General features: G+C 42.8%; 2 protein-coding genes across 5 annotated transcripts; one reads left to right on the forward strand and one right to left on the reverse strand.

Annotated features, from left to right (window-relative positions):
* Window positions 1–617: 617 nt before the first annotated feature.
* On the reverse strand, window positions 618–12,217 carry NPRL2 (NPR2 like, GATOR1 complex subunit). 2 transcript variants are annotated; one of them, XM_028718679.2, is made up of 13 exons: window positions 12,093–12,217; window positions 11,409–11,494; window positions 11,040–11,131; window positions 10,743–10,911; window positions 9,776–9,884; window positions 9,157–9,240; window positions 8,648–8,784; window positions 6,855–6,952; window positions 6,025–6,061; window positions 5,397–5,490; window positions 2,903–3,020; window positions 2,017–2,159; window positions 618–1,204 (listed from the first exon to the last, which is right to left on the reverse strand). In XM_028718679.2, the coding sequence occupies exons 2-13, from the start codon at window positions 11,484–11,486 to the stop codon at window positions 1,137–1,139; spliced, it is 1,227 nt and encodes a 408-aa protein (XP_028574512.1). In that variant the 5' UTR covers window positions 11,487–11,494; window positions 12,093–12,217; the 3' UTR covers window positions 618–1,136. The 2 variants fall into 2 exon arrangements, with proteins under 2 accessions (XP_028574512.1, XP_028574513.1); XM_028718680.2 differs by lacking the exon at window positions 9,157–9,240.
* An 89-nt stretch (window positions 12,218–12,306) lies between these two features.
* On the forward strand, window positions 12,307–21,622 carry CYB561D2 (cytochrome b561 family member D2). Of its 3 annotated transcripts, XM_028718685.2 has the most exons (5): window positions 12,307–12,618; window positions 13,160–13,321; window positions 14,936–15,149; window positions 17,343–17,380; window positions 17,982–21,622. In XM_028718685.2, exons 3-5 carry the CDS (start codon window positions 15,023–15,025, stop codon window positions 18,483–18,485), a joined length of 669 nt encoding a protein of 222 aa, XP_028574518.1. In that variant the 5' UTR covers window positions 12,307–12,618; window positions 13,160–13,321; window positions 14,936–15,022; the 3' UTR covers window positions 18,486–21,622. The 3 variants fall into 3 exon arrangements, with proteins under 3 accessions (XP_028574518.1, XP_028574515.1, XP_028574516.1); XM_028718682.2 differs by lacking the exon at window positions 13,160–13,321 and having other exon boundaries at window positions 14,854–15,149; XM_028718683.2 differs by lacking the exon at window positions 13,160–13,321.
* The last annotated feature ends 2,736 nt before the right edge of the window (window positions 21,623–24,358 follow it).

The following is a 24,358-nucleotide window of genomic DNA, read 5'->3' on the forward strand; positions in this document are numbered from 1 at the left end:
CCCTTGCCTACTCGGGTTAGAGGAAACTATACACTGGACAGCATTGGTCCTAGCCTAAGGAGACCACATTCAGATCCCCACTTGGCCATGGCGCTTGATGTGTGATCATTATAAATCTTTCCAGAACTGAATCTGCCCTTCTTCACTCACACCTAAGTTGGGGAGGGAAGGCTAAACCTCATCTATCACATGGACTTCTAGAAAGCAGATGAGTAGTAGAAATAGCAGCACCAAGATTGAAAGTGAGGCTCTATTTAAAGTATAACTTAGATCCATAACCTTTTCCCTTTCTTAAATATCAGGGAAGGTAAATATGGGAGATGGTTAACAGAATGCCTTCATCAATCATTACCCACAACCATCTTAGAGGCATGGCGGTTGGGTTAAGAGAATTCAGTAAAAGGAATACACTGCTCCAATATCAGTAAAAGGAATACACTGCTCCAATATCAAAATACATGTCATCTAATAAACCCAGAGGTTTGGGATACACAAGTGGCAAATGATTTAATAAGAAGGGTAATTAAATATTAAACTGGAGTAAGTAACCAAACCATTTCTATTTCATTGCAAGTGTCAAATCTTTGTGTCCGCTATCTATTGCTTCTACACTTAAATGCAATTATCTTTCTGTTTTATTTGTACAAGTCTGTTACAGAACTTTTTCCTTCAATACTTTACACAAGGAAAGGAATTATGTGATTTCTTGCTACTACAGGATAATACTGCCAGATTAATAACAACCAGCATTTCAGCCTTGTAAACACACATCCATAACGCGATGGGTAGCTGGGAACAGGTTTAAGCAGTCACCTGCCCCACTGCTCAACTTCATAGCATTGCAAAACTTGGTTTAATTATTTTTTAAACGAAAATGGAACTCCCGAAATTTCTTGATATACATCTGTGTGTTTTGCCCAGACAAATATGATCTTCGCTAAAATGTGTATCTTCACTAAACAATCCAAAGAAATCCAAGTCCATCCAGCTCACTTGTTCCAGGCACCAATGGTGCATCATGCCACACAATTTGAGCTATGTTGCTTTTAATGATTTCTGAAGAAATCATGAGCAGTCCCAGGCAGCACAGTAGTAAACAGGACATGATGAATAATCGCCCCCCTTTTTTTGGAGACTCATTTCCAGCAAACAATTATATTGGGGTCATTCTCCAGCCTTTCATCCAGCTCCCGATAGCTCATCCCTAAGGAGGAAACACAAAATACTGGTGAATGAGGATATAAAGTACTACTAATAGGACTCCATGGTGACAGATATATGAAAGTCCTTTTGAAGGTAGGGGACCCCCCTATCAGTCACGATTTTTTCAGCTGCCACTGACAGATCCTACTCCAAAACAAAAATCTAAAATAATTTTGGAGTCAAGCCTGTTGGTAATAGCCTGCGGGAGGCTCTTAAGAGTCCAGTTCATTTACAACACAGCTATGGCAGCCTGATGAGGAATAGTAACTGGGCAAGATTTAGGGGCATTACTATTTCATATGTGTATACATATATACTGTGGGTATCCCTAATTCATTCTTTTGGTACACTCTTTGGTGCACCTTGCTCTTTTCATGGTGGTGCCAAATCTGAATTGGAGGCATGCTAAGCGACATTGATCCAGTTGTTCTACCCCTCATTTGTCTGACCACAGGGAAGAACAAGGAGAGCCTGAATAATCCTTGTCCCAGATGCATGCTGAATAATTTTTGTTCCTGTACCAGATTTGAGTTTGATTTTATTCTGAGAACCCCTTTTAAGCTGCACTGACAACCTCTCAGGGCTATATAAATACTCTAAGTAAATAAATAGTTCTAGGCATGTTGTGAAGCCATGCATTTCAACAGGCTTTTGCAGTGCAAGTTTTATCACTTGGGTGCTTTAGTCACTTTTACTACTGCCTATTTCATTGCTATGTTATGTTGTTTTTTTATCCGATTTGCTGCTTGGTAGACTGTAAACTATGTGCAGTTTCACTGCTGGGTGGATAAATGTAGACGGATAATTCCTTACCTGTTTTACAGCAGATTTCATCATAGCTATGGCAACCTGTGTACAGTCTGGCTGGATGACTTCTTTCATCCCGGGCTACTTTCACAGGATACTTCTGGAGCCGTCGAATAAGGCCCTTCATCAAGCCAAACTGGACGAGCTTCCTGAAAGAGAGAACTAAAACATTCAAGGAAAGGACATAGATTTATTAGATAAATCAAAGTTCTTTATATAGTCAAAGTTTGTGTAAATGGCATGATGTCCAAAACATGAATTCTCTGAGGACTAAACAGGAGTGCTCTCTCTCAGCTCTTTCACAATGGAGTTACTTGTGGTCAAAATTAGAATTACCAAAAATATTAAAGGAATATATTTCAGAAATGAAGAAAAAATATATGCAGATGATACAGTTTAAACTCTTAACAGAACTCATGGATTTGCGTCTAATAGGCAAACAAACCTGTTTGCGATTTAGGCATTAAAGTAACAGAGCAGATGCAATATTTATATCAGAAAACGTATTAAGCCCTATTTAAAGAATGTAAAACTTTGCTGTTAGGATGGCAAAAATTATATTTGTTCTTTTCAAGAACAATCCCTATGATCTCTGCAGGAGATCTAGAAAAGTCTCCGAGAATGAGTAAGTGGCTCATTCTGTCACTTGCTATACTGAGCATTACTTTTTGTAATTGTCAGAGTAAGCAGTGTTCCGATTATAGGTGAAAAGGTGAGAGCACTTAAGGTATTTCATGAGCCCTACCCTCTTGATTCTTTCCGGTTTTAGCTAAATCATGGTCTCCTCTTTTAGCCATCTGAAAACAGTAGCTAAGGAGGGTACAGCAAGGTAGTATGATTTGAAGAGTCATTCCTATGTGTGAAAATAATATAAAACAAGCCACCCTCCAACCTTTCATCCACTCTCTGGAGCTGTAGGGTGTAGCGGCAAATGAGGTCTCGTACAGTTGTGCCAGGGCTCAGCCCACAGTAGAGCTGGAAAATGTCTCTCAAACTGGCTCGCTTGTGACCTATCCAAAAATAATACAAGAATATGTATTGAAACATCTGGTGATCACACTTAAGTATATCCTAATTAAATACACCCAGCTAAATGTATTTCAAATATCATTTGCAACTGGAGGACACTCATGATCAATATATACCAATATATGACAGTGTAACAGAAAATATGAAATGTACTAAGTGAAGCCAAATAACTACAGGGGCTACAAATAACCCACAAAATATCCAGCCAGGACGGGCGCAAATTCATAAATGTTGCCAAATGTAGTCCATTGAACTGCCAGTGTTAACAATTAAATAGATCTATATAGAAGAACCTTACAAAATAAGAGGCCTTACAAATAGCGGGGGAGAGAAGGCAAGCAAAATGCGAGGGAGATAGTGAAAGATACAGGAAATTGAATGCAGATTTCCAAAAAATAGCAAGGAGAGACAAGAAGGCCTTCTTAAATGAGCAATGCAAACAAATAGAGGAAAACAACAGAATGGGAAGAACCAGAGATCTGTTCAAGAAAATTGGAGATATGAAAGGAACATTTTGTACAAAGATTTCCATAATAAAAGACAAAAGTGGAAAGGACCTAACAGAAGCAGAAGACATCAAGAAGAGGTGGCAAGAATACACAGAGGAATTATACCAGAAAGATATGGATGTCTCGTACACCCCAGGTAGTGTGGTTGCTGACCTTGAGCCAGACATCCTGGAAAGTGAAGTCAAATGGGCCTTAGAAAGCATCGCTAATAACAAGGCCAGTGGAAGTGATGATATTCCAGCTGAATTATTTAAAATTTTAAAAGATGATGCTGTTAAGGTGCTACACTCAATATGCCAGCAAATTTGGAAAACTCAACAGTGGCCAGAAGATTGGAGAAGATCAGTCTACATCCCAATCCCAAAGAAGGGAAGTGCCAAAGAATGCTCCAACTACCGCACAATTGCACTCATTTCACACACTAGCAAGGTTATGCTTAAAATTCTACAAGGAAGGCTCAAGCAGTATGTGGACCGAGAACTCCCAGAAGTGCAAGCTGGATTTAGAAGAGGCAGAGGAACCAGAGACCAAATTGCAAACATGCGCTGGATTATGGAGAAAGCTAGAGAGTTCCAGAAAGACATCTACTTCTGCTTCATTGACTATGCAAAAGCCTTTGACTGTGTCGACCACAGAAAACTATGGCAAGTTCTTAAAGAAATGGGAGTGCCTGATCACCTCATCTGTCTCTTGAGAAATCTCTATGTGGGACAAGAAGCTACTGTTAGAACTGGATATGGAACAACTGATTGGTTCAAAATTGGGAAAGGAGTACGACAAGGCTGTATATTGTCCCCCTGCTTATTTAACTTATATGCAGAATTCATCATGCGAAAGGCTGGGCTGGATGAATCCCAAGCTGGAATTAAGATCGCCGGAAGAAATATCAACAACCTCAGATATGCAGATGACACAACCTTGATGGCAGAAAGTGAGGAGGAATTAAAGAACCTTTTAAAGAGGGTGAAAGAGGAGAGCGCAAAATATGGTCTGAAGCTCAACATCAAAAAAACGAAGATCATGGCCACTGGTCCCATCACCTCCTGGCAAATAGAAGGGGAAGAAATGGAGGCAGTGAGAGATTTTATTTTCTTGGGCTCCATGATCACTGCAGATGGTGACAGCAGTCACGAAATTAAAAGACGCCTGCTCCTTGGGAGAAAGGCGATGGCAAATCTAGACAACATCTTAAAAAGTAGAGACATCACCTTACCAACAAAGGTCCGTATAGTTAAAGGCATGGTTTTCCCAGCAGTGATGTATGGAAGTGAGAGCTGGACCATCAAGAAGGCTGATCGCCGAAGAATTGATGCTTTTGAATTATGGTGCTGGAGGAGACTCTTGAGAGTCCCATGGACTGCAAGAAGATCAAACGCATCCATTCTTAAGGAAATCAGACCTGAGTGCTCACTGGAAGGACAGATCGTGAAGTTGAGGCTACAATACTTTGGCCACCTCATGAGAAGAGAAGACTCCCTGGAAAAGACCCTGATGTTGGGAAAGATGGAGGGCACAAGGAGAAGGGGACGACAGAGGATGAGATGGTTGGATAGTGTTCTCGCAGCTACAAACATGAGCCTGACCAAACTGCGGGAGGCAGTGGAAGACAGGAGTGCCTGGCGTGCTCTGGTCCATGGGGTCACGAAGAGTCGGACACGACTAAACGACTAAACAACAACATATAGAAGAACATCTCAGGAAGGGGCCTCGTTGTACAAATGTTTCTTTATGCTAAAGTGCCAGAAGTATATTAACAGAAGAAAGAGCTGGGATACTGCTGGATGAGGATAACTACAAGATTGTGACTGATAACTCCAGACTACAGCAATCCTTATGCATCTTTCATACCTGGTTTTGTGACATAAGAGAGGCATTCATCTTGAAGACATTTGTCATCCACCAGATCCTGGACTTTAGGTGTGGTACAATATACATTTGAGTACTGAGGAAGAAAGTGAGAAATCTCAGTACTTAAATCATTTCGGTTCCCATTGGAATTCATAACGATTGCTTGACAAACCCATCCCATCAGTAGTACACAGTGTCAAATAATGAACATGCCTGGGCTGAAGGATGTGAAAATTAAGATTACTTAGGAAAATTGCATAAAGCAAACAAGGGAAACTTTCCAATGCAGAATAGGCTATACAGTGGAACCTCTACTCACAACCACAATCCGTTCCGAAGGCCTGTCCTTATGGTGAAATGGGTCGCTGGGAGAGGCGCCGTTGTGCGCAGGCGCGGGCGGCGATTGCCCACTTCTGCACATGCACGAATAGCAATCACCGCTCCTGCACATGCGTGGACAGCAGCAAACTCGCCGGTTACTTCCGGGTTTGCCGTGGTTGCAACTTGGAACGTCTGTGAGTGGAGGCCGTTGTAAGTAGAGGTTCTACTGTATGTGCATTTATGAACTAGACATCCCATTGCTTAAAATCAACTCAATCATGTTGAGCCACTTACCCATTAAACTCACCTGAAGTATGGAAACTAGAGTCACTACTCCATAGTATCTGAAAAACATGACAGCCATTAGAAATAAACCCATGCTAAAACTTCATGCACCAAAAGAGTGCAAAAGTATACAGTAGTGCAAATAATATTTTTGATATAATTTCCATACAGATCCTATAGTAATACTGAAGACATTAGGACAGGATAGACGCTTAACATGCAGGAAATGTGTTAGCTTTAACTAACATAGTGTTAAGTGCATCCTGCAAAATTTCTGTAACCCTAAAAATAACACTTTCTAAGACAGGCGCTGGGATTTCTGCTTGGCTGGTATTCACTATGCTTCTTTACATGAAAGACACGCCCCCATCACAGACAAGAGCAGGAAAGGCACAAGTTTGCACAGTGCAGTCACAAGTAGTGACTTGCATGTGTGAAAAATATTTGTGAGACTCCAAAATATGTGTGACTCTAAATGCTGCACCCTAATGGACATCAGTTCATTATTTAAAGTTAATAGACACCAGGCACAGGATTCTCCAAATTTCCACATTTTACACTTCATGCCTACACACACACACACACACACACACACACACACACACTCTTCAAGTTCGGAGTAAAACATTTAGTGTCTAGTTTAGCTCTGAATCCAGGGTTTGCTTATTTGCCTTTTTGCTTTGGATGATTGTGCTTGAATTGCAGACAAAGTAAGAGGTGGTAGAGCAAAGAGAGAGCTAAAAGAAATGGGGGACAGGAAAACAACAGGGCTGAAATCTACTGAATCTAAAAATCCCAACTGGTTTGCAATCAAGCTAATGCCTTGTTCTCCCTTTGGCACCCGGTACTTACAAGAGGTTCTGGACAGCAATTCGAACCAAATTGAGCTCCACGTCTGCCTCAGCTGAGATTTTCTGAACATGCCGAAAACCATCAATGTATGGCAAGATCTTTGAAGAGAGCATATGCATATAATGCAAGGCTAAGCAGGGATGTACATGCACAAGCACACTTTTCACACAACTAGGAAGACAAGGCTGGATCATCTCAGAATTGACATGAATGTAGAAGGCTCAAGTGACATCTGAACTCAAAAAATCTTCACTTTCAGTATCCAGGTCAGAACCAGGGGAAGCAGTAAGGTAACAGTATTAAACATGTGTAAACATTAAGTATTTAAGAATGTTTGCCTGCATCTCATTACCCCTTTTCCTTTATAAACCAGCATTTCCCAAACTTTATTGACACAATGATGAGCTTATAAAGTTGTCACTGACCTCAACCCAAATTCTTAGGAATGTAAGTGAAATAGCAATATATAATAAACATTTATTAATCATAAGTCACCACTACTAGGAATCATTAAAAAAATATCTCTGATTAAATACAGAGATTCCTCACTGGCAAGGGAGGTGCACTCTGTACATGCCCATGCCCTTTACTTCTGAATCTTAAGAGTTCTTAATTATTCTGGCATCACACCAGTGGAGAGTCCAGCAATTACTTGTCTAGCAAAATGCAAAACTAAAGTAAATAGCTTACTCCAGCGGTTGTAAAATCCAAGTCAGGAGAAGAGGTCGGAGAGAACTTGAAGGAGGAACCTTACACGGTGGCCATCTTGGAAAACTCCCCATTTGTTTGTTCATTTGTTTATTCCCCTCCCCACTATACCTCAAACTTCTTTTTGACCCCTAGGTCTTCATTCACCCCCTGCACATCAACCATAGGGGTAATGCTGCTTTAAACTGACCAAAGGTAAAGGTAAAGATAAAGGACCCTGACAGTTAAGTCCAGTCACAGACAAATCTGGGGTTGCGGCGCTCATCTCGCTTTACAGGCCGAGAGAGCTGGCGTTTGTCCGCAGACAGTTTTTCCGGGTCATGTGGCCAGCATAACTAAGCCGCTTCTGGTGCAACGGAACACCAAAACCTGAGCAGCGCACGGAAACGCCGTTTACCTTCCCGCCAGAGCAGTACCTATTTATCTACTTGCACTTTTTGGCATGCTGGGACCAAGCAACGGGAGCTCACCCCGTCGTGGGGATTCGAACCACCAACCTTCTGATCGGCAAGCCCAAGAGGCTCAGTGGTTTAGACCACAACGCCACCTGCGTCCCCTTAGAGGACCTTTTCCTAAGGCGTACTATATGAGAGAAGTGCGTTCCTGTCCACCCTCCAGGCAACATGACAAAAGGAAGCAATTATTAAAGTAGCAGTAACACAAGCCCAAGTATACAAGCAAATTTCAGCAGTATTTGAAGTCATCTGTGACTAGTGTTTCAGATTCTACAAAGTTTGATACTGGAGGCTCCTCTCATTGTTAAATTCTGGGAAATAATCTCCTGTGTACCATTCAGTGCTCATTGAGAAAAATGAATCAGTAAGTATAAGAGTAACATGTTAAAGGGAAAGAAAAACAGGCACACCTTACAGAAACACATTTCTTCTCAGAAGACTTACACAGGATCAGGCTGCCTAAAAATCACATATTTCTTGTGATAATTTGCCAATTGACTTTAATGGCCAGCCTCTCCCACAAAATTCTATGGCCAGGCAAGGTTAATTAGCTGGGGGGGGGGCGGACTGTGAAGATGCATTTGCTACCATCACACTATTGTATTAAACAAGACAATTGTGGGTACCAACCTGCTGAGTGGTGAGATCCCACTGGGAATTGAAGAAGTCATCCTTATCTTGGGTGAAGACAGGAACGTCATATTCCTGCACAATGGGGGGATCTGGGCGTTGCTCAATCACTTTCAGGTGAATGGTGTTTGATTCATCTGCATGAAGGAGCAAAAATGGACAGAGAGCTAGAGACTTCTGAAGATGTTTTGCTGCCTGAAGCAAAGGACAAAATGGTTCCACGCCCCAATCTATGTACACAAGTTCATTGAACTGGCAGCTGAATCTTAATACTGGTTGATAGGACAGCTGCAATTGGAACACATGGATCTCTGCACTGTACTTTGATGATGTGACTTTTTAAATATAGCACAACTGGGGTGGTTCCATCCCAAGAGCATACAAATAAGAACAATGTTCCTGAGCCACTCTGGGCTCTTTTGGGATAATGGCAGAATAGAAATTTAATGAAAAAAATGATTAAGAAATGTAAACCAAAACATCTTGGCTAAATCTTTTGAAGTCTGAACTTGAGTTTGTTGCTTGGTTCCCAATTGCAGAGTCATCAGATGGTGGGAACAAAAGGGTCCCTAGAAGCAGAGAGGGTTGCATGCCTGAAACAGGAAGGGGGAGCCTGATGAAATTAGCACAATGAGCTAATCCAGATTAATTGAACAATGACAATCAACAACTTCTCTTTTTTTGCACTCTTGGTCATGAGAGCCAGACAACAGCTGACAGGAAAATAAAGGCGTCTGAACATCAGAAATAATTCATCTATGACAGGAAGAACTTGCGTGAAAGTCCAACTTTCAATGGACATTTGTGCCATTCTCTCATAAGTTTAAGGCATGTGTGCCATTCTCTTCAAGATAACAAAAACTAAACTCAAGGGCATCAATGTAGGATTTAATATTCATATACCACCCTTTCCTGAAATACACCACATTCTACAGCAACTGGACTATTTCTATCTTTCAATAACTGGAGGAAAAAAGAGAGAACAACACAACACTAAGTGCTCTCCTGCTCTGAAAGTGCCACACTTCCATCTTTCCCTGCATTTCCTTCAAGAATCACTTGCAAGCTTGCAACTTAACATGCAATTTGAAAAGGAGCATTTGCTGCTACTTTTTGGTTGACAGTTACCTATAGGAAGAGTGCATTTGCCAGTGGCATTTAGTTCCTCAAGTAGGATGGTCATGATAGGTATCAACTTCTGTTTGCTCTCATCAGTGGAAATGAAGCCACTCTCAAGCTAGAAACAACAAAGTCAATGATTAGCCCCAACCAAAATGCAACTTTGAATATACCATGAGAAGCAGAGGTAGTAGTGTGTGCTGAAAGTATCCCATACTAAATAAAAATCTTTCATGGGGAATGTGCATGTATATATGTGTGTGTAAACAAACACACCCACACACACCTTTTTATACAGTAATGGGAGAAACTTCGCCATTAGTGCAACTGCAGGATCGGTAACAATCCTGCAGCAGTTGTATGATATTGGTATAAACTTAACAAAGTGGTACAAATGGATAGGAAGATATTCCTGCTGCTAAAGCAGCAACACTGAAACAATAGAAAAGGCTATATGCTTCTTGAAGCAAATAGGCAAATAAACAGGAGATGTGTGCTTTTGAGACTGGTGGGAAGGGAGAAAGTATATATCATTGATTAAAAAAAAATAGAAAAGAACATCAACATGGCAGAACACTGTTGCAAAGAATTAGATAATTGCACCATTTCTTCTCAGAAATGGTAAAGTAGGTAAATATTCACACTTTACAAACCTTGAAGATGATATATAAACTCTTCAAAAGCAGCTGCACAGAACCCTAAGAAAGAACAGGGAGAGTGCTCTGCCAGGTCATCAGTGATGTCACAGGTACTATCCAACAGGTATCTGTGACAGTCACACACATCTATCACAGTAGCACTGATTGCACGTTTGGGTGGTCAGTTTCAGAATTCAGCAGGTGCAATTCAGTAGAACAAAGAAAGAAAACACAACAATAAAACAAAGCAGAGGAGACTTTAAATTAAGCTTTCATGTTGCTAAAACATGTGATCTGTACATCCTCTTGTGGAATGGCATATTTGTGTCATGTCTAACCTCTAGAGTGGTAAGATAACCTGCCAGTTTCTTCACTATAGGCTCCAGTGCACAAGTCTTAGCTCTAGCATCACAAACGAAGCCAAGGTTGAAGAGCAAGGCATTCCGGCTGTACTTCTTATGCTCAATGCAAACTGGACAACCAATTAGCTTTTTCCCCATAGCTGTACTGTTGGAAAGAGAGAGAATGTATTTTAATGTTATTGAATATAATATTTTTGTGCTACTTTGCCACAGATGGGCATGATTAAAGGGGAAGTGTGGTCTACAAGACTCATGTGGATTTTTTCTACTTACACAGTGATGAGCTTGTTTTGCAGTTCTGGTTTGGTGATGATATAGACCTGAACTGTATCAAAGAGCTCTCGGGAAATGAAATCCTCTGGTACCTGCAGGGTCAGAAATTAAATCTGCAGATCAGTAGTCGCAAGATGAGATCTATGGACTCCTTTGAAACCCATCTAAACATATTTTTATAAATCAGTTTTCCACTGTCAAGGAAGCGCTATGCTGCAGAGAGGGACCCCAGAGAGTAGCTGCCACTCAGAATAGACAGTACTGGGCTCAATGGACCAATAATCCAGCATAGCATAAGGCAGCTTTCTGAATGTCCCACAACTATATACTGACCAGTTTCTTTATACCATGATGTCTGGTACCACTAACCTGATATGTTATCTTAGGCCCAAGTGTTGGGTGGAATTCACTGAAAAAGATACACTCAATTCTGCTGCTGACTTCCATAGCGGTAACTGCAAGAGATCAAGTATACACAACTGATGATACTCCCAAGTAAATACCTCATAATTTTAAGAATTGTTATTTGTAATAGGGAGGGAACTCCACAAATCCAGAAAGATGACAGGAAGGGCACAACTTCTTGTAGCTGTTAACCATGTCTCCCTCAGTTATGTACAACATCCCATCATATAGCTCTTATAAGTCTCTGAGGACTTTTATTCATGTTTAAGTTATGCTTTTCCACATATAAAGGAACAGTGACAATCAGTGTGATTTCCTGCTGCAGCTAAGCTCTCCTTTCCCTCTCCCCTCAGTTCAGGAGGGCTTCCCTGGCTCAGCTCAGGCTGAGCTCTGAACCCCTCACTCTCCTTAGCTCAGTTTTCATTCTAAATTGTTACACTTCCGGCTGGCAAAAGACACTGGGGAAAAATTGTTCCTGTGTAGGAAACTCCAGGTTCATTGCTAAGTGGGCAGACAAGTAAGTGCTACACTCGCACACACATTTCCCCAGGGAACTCAGCACAAACGGGCGAAACAGCCTGCAAGCGCCCCCCCCCCTCCTCCTCCCCAAGTGCACGAAGAACAGCACTGAAGGAAAGGCGCACTCACCGGCGACCGAGAGAGGAGAGCAGCAAGAGTACGCATGCGCACACTATAGTCCCGCGTATGGTCGGAGTCGGGGAGAACGCTTGGCTTTTCTACGCAGGCGCAAAACATCTGGGCACGCAGGCGCGCGCGCGCACGAGAGAGAGAGAGAGAGAGATAGACTAACGTTATGGCGCATGCGCATGCCATCACTGTTTTATCTGGCCTAGTGGCGAGACTGCTGTCCCGGAGATGCGCGCACATAGATTTCTCTGACTCCCGATAAAACGAATGGCAATTCCAAACAAAGGAGCCGTCGAGGAGAACTTGCCCAGGTGGTCACGTGTCTTATCAGGTTGAAGGCTTCATTTGACAGAACTTCGCCCGTGATGGACAGCGAGGCTCAGCCTCTCAGATGCGGAGGATGACAGTCAGGGTAGGCGGGCCCTAGAAGGCCAGTCTCGGCCTTGCCCAATCAGCAGGTGGCGCTTGCTTCCTCTGCTTCTATCGGAGTTCCTGCTCCCTTGCGATGCGGATCATCCGCGAGCAGGTAGGTGAAATCCGCGCTCCCCGGGATCTACTGTTGGACACGGGTGTGTGTGTGTTCGGACTAAGGAACTCGGTGTGTATGCGAACCCAAGAGGGAAGGTGGGCGGCGGCGTGGGTCGAGATCTGCCCCCTTGTGCACAGCTGTCGTGGGTGGGGCTGTTCCTGTGACTTGAAGCCTTGCTGGGGATGCCTTTGTGTGACCCGCATCTTCGATCTTGGCAAATCGGCACCTGAAACCCGGAAATCTCCTGCTCCTCAAAATCTCGCTTTGTGAAGAGTTAGGAGCAGGGGCGGGTGCCTTATCTGAGGAGAATGTGCTTTTGGATTAGGGAATATTGGGTCCTCCCAATGACTATCGAATATATAAATATGTATATAAGCATATATGCTATACAATATACCGTATATTAAACGGGGGTCTGAAGGGTCTGTGGGTGTTCCCCCCACCCCTGTAATTTGGCAGACTGGGTATCCTCCCTCCGCAAATGAATAGGGTGGGGTAGAATCATGAAGCACGCTAAATCTCGCTCTGCCATTCATAGTGCACAGAAAGAGATCCGGATCAGACTCTGCAATAACAGGTTGCTGAGGGGAGATGAATGAGCAATGGCGACTCTACCACATTTTCATACTTAAGACAACAGGATCAGTGTCCTGACACAACAGCTGATCTGTGGCAGCAGGTTTAAAAGAAAGGGATGCTGGTGAGAGTGAATATACTGTATTTTCCTCCTGAAGTGGGCTGTGGTTTAATTACTGCTTAAATAAAATACACTAAATTGGATAAGCACAAATGCCACCCGGTTATAAGATCAAGCATAGAGGTGGTAATTTCACTGTTTATGGCTTCCTGGGTTTGAACACTTATTCATACTACTTTGGAAACTACTGAATGAGCTCTCTCTCTCTCTTTTACTCTTTTAAAAGGGAGTGTTCACTCTGACTGACAATATAATTCTCTGTTTGAAAAGAAGTGAATGCATCTCTCAGTTGCCTGTGGTCCCTTTGAGTTTAATTTCGGTGTCAATCTCATTTCTTTGTTAATCCAGGGGTGAAACGAGGCTTTATTTCACCCGGGTCAAAGACCCAGTTTGGCAGCCCTCCACATGCATTTGCACACACAGGCTGGGAGCCTCAATGGTGCCACTCTGGAGACACTACTGGGGCAACCCCCCCCCCAATACGTATGGCCCTGGTTAACCCTATGATGTCATTCCAGTAAGAAGGTGGATCTGTAGAGGGTGCAAAGGAGAGATTACCAGGGCTTGGACCTTGCTTCAGCTCTCCACTCAGGGTTGCTTCATCTGGGACAAAATTCATGTAGAGAAAGCAGTGCAGCCCATGTGTACATAAGATGTTTGCAGTTCTCTTGTATTGCCACATTAAAAAAAAATCTGGAAACCCCCCCATTCCGCCACAGGTTTCTGGTGTGTTGAATCAATAATAAATTGGATTGATCAATGATAATCCAGGAAGCAGAATAGGACTAGAGTTTACGTATTAAGCTTTGCATGAACCAGGGAGAATCTGTTAGGTGTTTCAGTTGGCGCTGGTGGTTGAAGATTTGTTCAAGAGCTCTAATCTTAATTTGGGAATTCCATGAGGAACGTAAAGAAAAATGTGGTTGTGCCTTAGCTTGCCAAATGCCTCCACGTTTCAATAGCATTACTCCATGGAGCTGCAGCATCAATACTTGCTGTCATAAAATGAAACATGTCTGTGACTCAACAGGCTTTCTTAGCAAACCAGTAATAAGAGTGGTGTAACTCTTGTAGTGCTTTATACTGGCTTTGTAGTTTGTCAGTGTGTCCTAGTTTCTCCCTGGTGAAAGGCGTCTGCCCTGCTGCAACCATGGGAGTGGGAGACTTTTTTTCTACTGCACTAATTCTGGTGAGAAGATGTGCTAAGACAGCACATTTTGTGCACATGCCAGGCAGAATGTGGCATGGGCAAATGTTTCCCTTTAGTACCACACTGTCACAGGTATTGCAGTTACAATGAGGGAGGGAGAAAAAAGAATGGGCATGATGAAGGGGAGAGTTCAGCTGACTTCCTGAAATAGCCCATTGCTATTGCTAATAAATTAAGCATATGGTGGGGAACAAAGTCTTCTTTTGCAAGCCAGGATTTTTCTTTAGTCTGCCCTTAAGATTCACCAGTGAAAGTTATTGCTGGGCCTTGTGCCATCTTATGACAGATTTTTTGGTGTTAATAGCTTTGCCTGTCTTTTTCTCAGATAACTAACAGAAGTATGAGAAGTATGTTTTCCCCATCAGCACAATAACATTCTATCATTTCCCCTTCATGTGCTGGGGAAGCTGATACATGCTGCATACAGAAAAAAGGAAGCTGGTAACTGGTGAAGGGTGGAAGGTCAAGATCCTGTCAACTGTGCTGGAGAAGACATGGCTCTGACTGTTGAAACAGAATCGCGAATATACCACTCTCTCAGAGCTGTCTTTGGTGCTACTGCGCACCTTGCCTCGCTTGGATTTACCATCTTCGTAGCTGTGGTAGCTAGACCTGGATCAAGTAAGTAGGATGCAATGATAGGTGCATTGTTAAATGTGCTCCAATACCTGTGCATAGGTTTGATTAAAAATTAAGATGTGGGCAGATATACACTCAATCAAAATTTTGTCTTGAGTGTGAGTAAAGGATGTTCGTCATTTGAAAGTAAGACTTATAGTCCAGCACTTTGTAGAACTGATTTCAGGTGGTTTAGGCCTCACTCTGCATATAGCCAACATGATAGGCTTCTGAATCATCTAAGCTCTCTAGGGCGCTTCTGCTCTTAAATATAATTGTTTTACCGGGCCTAAACTGATAGGAATAGCTTCTGCCTGACACAACACATAGGATGGTGTCTCAGTCCTGCAAGAAACCTGTGCATGCTCCTGATGCACATTTTAATGTTCATCCCCTTCATGGTGTTTTTCCAAACCTTATGTGAATTAGGAAGACCATCCACATGAAGTTTACATGTCTGTGACTACAGTCTTTGATTATCGCCTGGAGAGAGTTTGGCCAGTGCACTTTACTGACAAATAGTGTAGCATTTCTGTTTTTCCATTACAAAATGCAACACATGAGCTCTGTCACAGTAAACCAATCCTTTGCAACATCTCCTGTTACTAACTTTGAACTCCTGGATGTTTTATGAGAATAAACTTTGAGCCTCTCTCTGTTAAATGAGTCTTCTAGTGAAATATGATCCTTTAACATAACAAAAGCTTTAGACAAGATCACTAGGCCCATTTTCAGTGATGCCTTAGGTATTTTGGCATAGGGCACTGCATTCCCATTTGCAGTCTCAGCAAAGCACATGCGTTGAACCAAAGGTGAGACTGCGAACGCCATCTTGGTAGTCAAGATGACCCTGAAACTAATTGGTAGTTGTTGCAACAATGAGCTCACCTATATATGCACTTGCTTTGTTACAGACTAATTGGATTGCTTTGATGCTATGCTTATCTGTGGGGCCTGGGATACTGGGTTCTTGGCCCACAGAGGGGAACTATCTGTAAGCCTTAGATCAGGCTTCCTCAAACTCGGCCCTCCAGCGGTTTTTGGCGTACAACTCCCATGATCCCTAGCTAGCAGGACCAGTGGTCAGGGATGATGGGAATTGTAGTCTCAAAACATCTGGAGGGCCGAGTTTGAGGAAGCCTGCCTTAGATAGTTTCCAGCTATGTCCTCACATGGATTGATGAGAAGTTCTGGTCAAACAAAAGTATGCCGTCTTTTGTATAAGTAATGCTTAACTTACTAGCACTTTGTGGACAAGTCATGATTGCTTCTTGCTGTGGTGTTCCCCCCATGTCTTGTAATGGCAGTGGGGCTTTGCAGGCTGTGTTGTAAGTTTATACCTTTCTTTAATAAAGCACTAGAACTGGCCATTCTGGTGTCTTTGATTTTCTCTTTTGGTATCTCTGCACCAAACCACTCCCACTGGCCCTCCTTTGGGCTGCAGATCAGAACAACACACCACATTGCTCAAAATATTAGATTTTTTAAAAAGAGGGATATAATCTGTGTTGTGCCAGATTCTAAAAACACTGATCCCTGTTGCACCTACAACCCACAATTTAGTGTAGCATAAGGTTTCGTGACCACAAATTTTATACCACTGTAAATCTGTTCCATCTTTAAGGTAACACAATGCTTATCTTTTTCCTGCTACAAAGTAAATGGCAACCTTTCCAGAATTCATATGCAATTCCACAATGTGTTTGGAGTGCTGTATTGCATTTCTTTCAGCGCTTTCAGTGGCGTAGCGTGGGTTGTCAGCACCCGGGGCAAGGCAAGTAATTTGCGCCCCCTAACCCGTGGATTTGCGCCCCCTGACCTGTGGATTTGCGCCCCCTAACCCTAACCCCCAGATGTTGCGCCCGGTGCGGCCGGCCACGCCTGCACCCCCCACGCTACGCCACTGAGCGCTTTTGATTTTCAAGTCATTTTGTTATGCCTGTTTTGGGGAAAGCTTTGCTCTACCCTGAACCTCACATGAGAAGGAATGACAAAGGGATCCAAATTGAAGTATATAAAAATGTGTGATGGCTTCTTTCCAGCAACAATGATTCTAGTACACTTAGCATTTCCACACAATTGGATTAATTCTAGGATTTAAATGGATGTATCCTATTTCCAGAGCAGGTGGCACATTTTCAGCTGTATGCTAACTGATTGTCTACAGGGACTCACCTTGCTTTTGTTTCTTTCCAGGCTTGTTCTCCTGGCATCCTTTCTTAATGTCTCTTGCGGTAAGCCAGCCACAGGCATTCTTTACAACCATCTTCCTAAATAACTAATTATAACCTTACCTTATCTATTTCGGGCTTTGTTTAGTGGACTGAATAGTCTGAGAAAAGGCTGGAGGCAGCTTATTGTGGAGTAAGATGGAAATTCTGTGCTAAGGAATTGGAAAAGGCAGAGGTGATGCAGTTGTTCCTGCCTGTTGTGGGACTCGAATCCAGAATTCCCTACTGGTAGATAGGAGTAAAATATGAGATAATTATCCCTTCCTTTTCTGTGTGCAGCTCACAAAGCTTTTATCTTCTCCTTTGCTGATGAGGATCACTATAAAATTTGTACCAGCCAGATGGGCGGGTATTATTATTATTATTATTATTATTATTATTATTATTATTACCACCTTCTTTAGAAAAGAGATAAGCCTTTCCATGACAGAACAATTTCTTCTCCAGTATTTGGCAGGAATTCCCAAGTTATTACACAAAGTTAAATGCTGGGGGAAAGCAAGGAAGCTTTTGTTCTTGTTAAGCTGGGAATGAGTGCAAGTTTACCATTGGCTAAATGTAATGTAACAAACCATAGTGATGTTGTCTTCTTTTGCCTCTCCAGTTTTCTTTCCTGATGACAGAAGCCCTTCTGACTTTCTCTCCAGAGAGCTCCCTCCTCCAGTCCTTCTCCCGGAAGGCCAAGGTCCGCTTCCATTGGGCTTTACAGTTGCTCTCACTCACCTGTGCAGTGTTGGGCTTGGCCATCATCAGCTATAACAAGTACCGCAAGGGGAAAGACCACTTTGTCACCTGGCACGGTTTGACTGGCTTGCTGACTGTGCTGTATGCTACCATGCAGTGCATGGGGGGTCTTGCTCTGCTCTACCCCAAGCTGATGAAGAACTGGACACTGAGCAAACTCAAGCTTTACCACGCCACATCAGGGCTGATCGGTTACATTCTTGGCTGTGCCAGTTTGATGCTGGGTATGTGTTCCTTGTGGTTTACCATATCTGTAACTGGAGTCTCCTGGTATCTGTCCATGCTGTGTCCTATCCTCACCAGCCTGGTTATCATGAACCAAGTGAGCAATGCCTACCTCTATCGCAAAAGAATCCAGCCTTGAAAGCCATCCTGAAATAGACAGCTTGTGGGATCTCTGAAGAATTCCTGCATTGTCAGTAAGGAGTCAGGTGGTCTTACAAGGCAGTGGGACTGAAGAATCTCTTTTTACTTGCCTATAGCATCATATGGTATTTTATGTAATTTCTGACTTTTCCCTGTTAAAATCCTGGAGATGCCCATCCTGTTGAACCAGCTTCCTTTTGGTGCCAGAGTGTCCATGTAGCATTTTCTCTTCTCTGTCAAAATACCTCTGGAAATATGGCCAGTGCTGAGTAAGTAGCCCAGTTGCACTCTGCTGGTGCCTCCCTGTGTAAGAACACCAAGTATTGCTTAGGTCGTTCTTGATTCAGGTAGCTGCTCAAATCCTTCTTGCATACACACACACACACACACACACACACACACACCTCGGCTGTTTTAATATACTTTCTCTTGGTAAACTGTTTGGGGTTCAGATGTCCTGGTTTGGGTATCAGATTGAACCTTTTAGCACTCTGAATAAGGGAAGGACTGATCTCTCTCTAACACAGTTGTAAAGGCCTGAGTTTCTGTCTAAAAAAAATCTGTCATGACTGTGCAGTGCTCTAAGCTGTATTAGAAATGACAAGGTAATTTGAGCTAGGCAGGATCTAAACATATTACATGCTTTAAAAACAAAGCTGCCTTGTATGGAGACTCTACAACCAGAAAGTGGCATGGGAGGACAGAGGGCCTAACACTTCTCATTTTTTAATGCTCAAGAACACCAGACCACCCCTGTCTAGCAGGTTTTCTCCCCAGCAGGATTCAAAGTGTATGTTAGCATGTAAGTGTAAATTATTATTATTACTGCTGCTTTATCTGTTCATAGCCTTGTAGCTGAAGCTCTCAGGGGGATTTACATAAACAGTTTAAAAACCAAACCTGATCAACTATATGTGTTAGATCGGCTAAGTAACTTCACTTCCTGAAATAGTGAAGTGGCTCAGATGTGGATTAATTATCCATTGGCGTTTTCCAGAGACAATTTGATGTGAAGACATGATGATTGACATGTAGAGCATTTTGTACAACCTGTCTTAGATCTAGACAAACATTAGGAGATACTTGCCATTTCCTTCCACTTTTATAATATTCTGAGGGCTGCAACTCCTTCACTACCCCACCTTCTCTCCTGGTGTTTTTTTTACTCTCTTAGAAGTCCTGTCATTCCATGTCTGCACCACTCAGTTCAATGTGGCTTAGTCCCCTGCTACTCTGGACTGCACTGCAGGCTTGTTTACCTGTGCTTGCCTTGTGTTTGTGTGGAAGTAGGGGGAAAGGAAGAAATTGCTACTGTGTCCTCCCTTCTGTCGCCACTCTGGCCCTCAGTAGTTACTGTGGCCTTTTCTTTGGTCAGCTGCTATAATAGCAGCCATTTTGAGAGCAACTGCTGCCTAGAAAATAACAGGCAAACACTGAGAACCAGGAAGAAGAGGGGCAGCACAGTGATGGATTCTCCTCCTCCTCTTCCCTGGTGGAAAGATGTGAGGCAGGCAAAAGTTACATGAGCATATGGTACACTGAACTTGAGAAAGGCTTTCAAGAATGGTATAACCGAGTCTCTTTTCCCTTCTTTGCACTGATAACTTCTGGGTTCCTCCTTTCAGGATGACGCGTGCACTGTTCATGGGAAAGCTTCACGGACAAAAGCACAATACTATGTAAGCTTGGGAATTTCTCATTGAACTTCTGGCCTAGTGGTATAGGTTCTCATAATCTTTTATCCTATACCTGGAATGGTATACCACAAGACCACATTATTACCTGAAACTATTCCTGATAGAGGGAAGCTTACAGCCCAGCAAATGTATTTATGCCCTCTCAAGGTGGAGAAGAAACCTGCTCAGTCCTTTCCCTTCTAGGTGTACAGAATTTCCATTCACTCTTGCATTATGGTAGATGAATAGTAGCTTCATTTTATGGCTAGGTAAGCAAAAGGGAGCTCTGATGTCCAAAGGTTTCCCACTGATCCAAGCACAGAGGTTAGAATAGTATCTGCATGGCTATCTTCTTTTGTAGCTCTTAGACCAAAACTCCCAGCATTTGATTTCTCATGAGTCACAGTATTTAACAGAGATGATCCTGTGAACAGGAACATGGAAGCAGAGCACTGAAATACAGATAAGCGCTCTTCTTTTTTCAGACTTGGCACTGTTTGCCGATACATGACATGTTCTGCACAAATGTAACATGTGTGATCAACACTTGTGTTGATCTACATACAATCTCTGTGTGGAAATGCTTTCTACACAGGAATGTTGAGGCACTCAGAAAAGCTTCTAGATGGACTGATGGTACTTAATCTCTTGCAGTTCCAAGGCAAGTATAAAACCCAGTTGCTTTTTTATCATTAGCTAACAGCTGACTTCCAGATTCGATTTGCTTGCAGCATGTTTAAGTAGCTTCAACCATAGTGCATACAAAGGTTCCCACCAGCTGTGGGACTAAATCAGGGAAAGGAGTCTTTGTTTTGCTGCCTGGGAAGAAGAGAGAATAACTGCCTTAGCAAAGAATGAGAAAATGGGCAAAGCTGGGCCCCTTGTTTAATGGGATTGGAAGAAGCACCATGGTTGCAAGGAGATTAAGACACTGGCCCCGACCTAGATAAAGTTAATCATAACTAAAGCTCTTTGAAACCTATGAAAGAATGTGACTAATTGAAGTCCCATTGTTTTCAGCTTCCAGTGGTATGTACCTTAGATGTCCTGTGCAGCATCATTTACTTCAACATATAGTTTGCCATAATGTATTATGTAAAAATGCTACATTTTAATGGACTAGAGTACCTGGTTATCTTTTCTATGGAGCCCATGGTCCCCACACCTTTTCTTGCGTCTATGCGATACCAGTCCTTTCAGTGACAACTGCGACAGGCATTATGTCAGCAGGAATGCTTCATTTTCACCAGTTACATGGATTGATTTGGCTGAAATATATATTGCTGTTACTGAAACATCAAGCGGTCTGCCAAATCTGAAACTGCACCAACGAAGATCGTGTTTTGCACTGGACTGTTTGTGATGAGTATATCTGCCGGGCAGGTGTACCCATCAATGAGCTTGATCAAAGAAAGGTAATCAAGAGTGCTCTATTAAATAAAGCTTTTGAACACCTGTAGTGGCTCTGGCATGTTGCCTTTTTATTTGTTTTTGCTCCCTTCTGATCCACTAAGACAAGATATCCTCAAGCAGAGTTCATGAGATACCTGGTATCTGCAGATAACATTGCTCTTTCTTGCTGGCATCACATCTGTTAATTTTATTCTGCCCTAGTCAGACCTCATCTAAAGTACTGTCTACAGTTCTGGGTGCTGCATAGGCAAATTGGAACAAGTTCAGAAGACGACACCAAATATGGCTAGTGGGGTGGAAAGCCAGTTTCATGAGGAAGGATTGAAAGAACTGGCATGTTTAATGATAGCATTCTTCAAATACCCAAAGGTCATTTACACAGAAGAGGGAAAATACTTGTTCCCTGCAATCCCAGAGGACAGGACTAGATCTAATAAGCAAGTTGGGGGAGGACTTATTGCATCTGAATGTTAGAAAAGCTGTTTTAATGACAGTGAAATCAGTTGCTGAGGTTGATGGGCTCTCCCTCATTGGAAGTCTTCAAGCAAAGGCTGGGCAATCATCTTATGGATGCTGTAGCTCAGGATTTCCTATGCTGAGCAGGGATTGGCCTAGATGGCCTGCAAGACTCCCTCCAACTCTTACGATTCTATGAACGTGTTCACTGAGTTACCAGTAATTGTCATACTGATTATTACCAATAGGTGGCACTACAACAGTAAGGGATAGCAGAGATTTAACAATTAGTTCTGCCCCTGGGTAGAAAAGAGCTGTTATGGGAAGCCTCTGGTGTTGGCAAAATTCTCCAACGCCTTCAGGGTGCACCAGGGTGTTTTCTAAGTGTGATGTAGCTGAAGGATGATAGTAAAACAACAAGTAGAGCCTAATTGCTATTTGAAAGCTTAATCGAATCCAGAGTGATTCTGCAACTGCTCCTTTAGTACTGTGCTAAATAGTAAAGCTCCCTGTTCCTCAACTTCCTAAAGTTGTTACTGGGGTGAAGTAAACTGCAAGGAGTCAATGGGCAGCTTGAAAATACCTGTTGGTGCCAAAAATTCTTTCACAGCAGCCCAGAATTTAGTTATGAAACTAACAAGGCCTAGTGAACTTATGCTGCCTAAAATCACAGGAGGGAAGCACTGTCCTGGCAGCCAAAAAGGATACCATGGATAGAACAGTGACACCTAAAGCTGATGCAGTACCAGCAGTTCAGAATGCAGCTCAGAAGTCCCATAAATTTCTGTAGGACCAAATATTATGAATGGGTATAAAGTTAAATTCCACTTACAAGGCAGGATTGTAGAGAGAAGAGGTACATTCGACTCCCCTGTTGCAACAGTTTTAGGAAAACTTCCAACTATTGTATACCTCTCCTGATAGTGAGAATTTATAGGTGGATATTTCGCTTCAGATGCTTTTGAATTATGGTGCTGGAGGAGACTCTTGAGAGTCCCATGGACTGCAAGAAGATCAAACCTATCCATTCTGAAGGAAATCAGCCCTGAGTGCTCACTGGAAGGACAGATTGTGAAGCTGAGGCTCCAATACTTTGGCCACCTCATGAGAAGAGAAGACTCCCTGGAAAAGACCCTGATGTTGGGAAAGATGGAGGGCACAAGGAGAAGGGGACGACAGAGGACAAGATGGTTGGACAGTGTTCTTGAAGCTACAAACATGAGCCTGACCAAACTGCGGGAGGCAGTGGAAGACAGGAGTGCCTGGCGTGCTCTGGTCCATGGGGTCACAAAGAGTCGGACACGACTAAAAGACTAAACAACAACAACATTTTGTATTAGCAATATTTCTCTTAAACAGAGAGAAAATAAGTTATAAAGAAGGATCTACATCCCCCCTCCTATGGGACGCAATGAAAGCGGTCACCAGAGGAGCTTGCATAAAAGAGAAAACATTCCTTAAAAAACAAACCTCCTCAAAAATTAGCAAAATAGAACAAGACATCACAGCCCTCTCATCACGCTACAAACAAACAGGATCTAAAAAACTCCTCAAACTTATAGAACAAAAAAGGAGAGAACTAGACTCCCTAGAAATTAACAAAACAATGATCAACATTCTATACTCTAAACAACGTTTCTATGAATATGGAGGGAAAAACTCCAGATTACTAGCAAATAGATGTAGGAAAAAAGCACTCAAAACAAGAATACACTGCATCACCAAAAAAGACGGCAACATAACATTCTCCCCCAAAGAAATAATCTCAGAATTTGCAGAATTCTACTCCAACCTATACACCTCCCATAACCCACCAGAGAAGGAAATCAGAAAATTTCTAGCAGGACTGACCATGCATGCTCTGGTTATCTCCCGCTTGGACTACTGCAATGCACTCTACGTGGGGCTACCTTTGAAGGTGACTCGGAAACCAGAACTAATCCAGAATGCGGCAGCTAGACTGGTGACTGGGGGCGGCTGCCAAGACCATATAACACCGGTCTTGAAAGACCTACATTGGCTCCCAGTACGTTTCCGAGCACAATTCAAAGTGTTGGTGCTGACCTTTAAAGCCCTAAACGGCCTCGGTCCAGTATACCTGAAGGAGCGTCTTCACCCCCATCATTCTGCCCGGATGCTGAGGTCCAGCGCCGAGGGCCTTCTGGCGGTTCCCTCATTGCGAGAAGCAAAGCTACAGGGAACCAGGCAGAGGGCCTTCTCGGTAGTGGCGCCCGCCCTGTGGAACGCCCTTCCAGCAGATGTCAAAGCGATAAACAACTACCTGACATTCAGAAGACATCTTAAGGCAGCCCTGTTCAGGGAAGTT

This window comes from Podarcis muralis, chromosome 2 (genome assembly GCF_964188315.1).
Source record: "Podarcis muralis chromosome 2, rPodMur119.hap1.1, whole genome shotgun sequence".
NCBI classification, from domain to species: Eukaryota; Metazoa; Chordata; class Lepidosauria; order Squamata; family Lacertidae; genus Podarcis; species Podarcis muralis.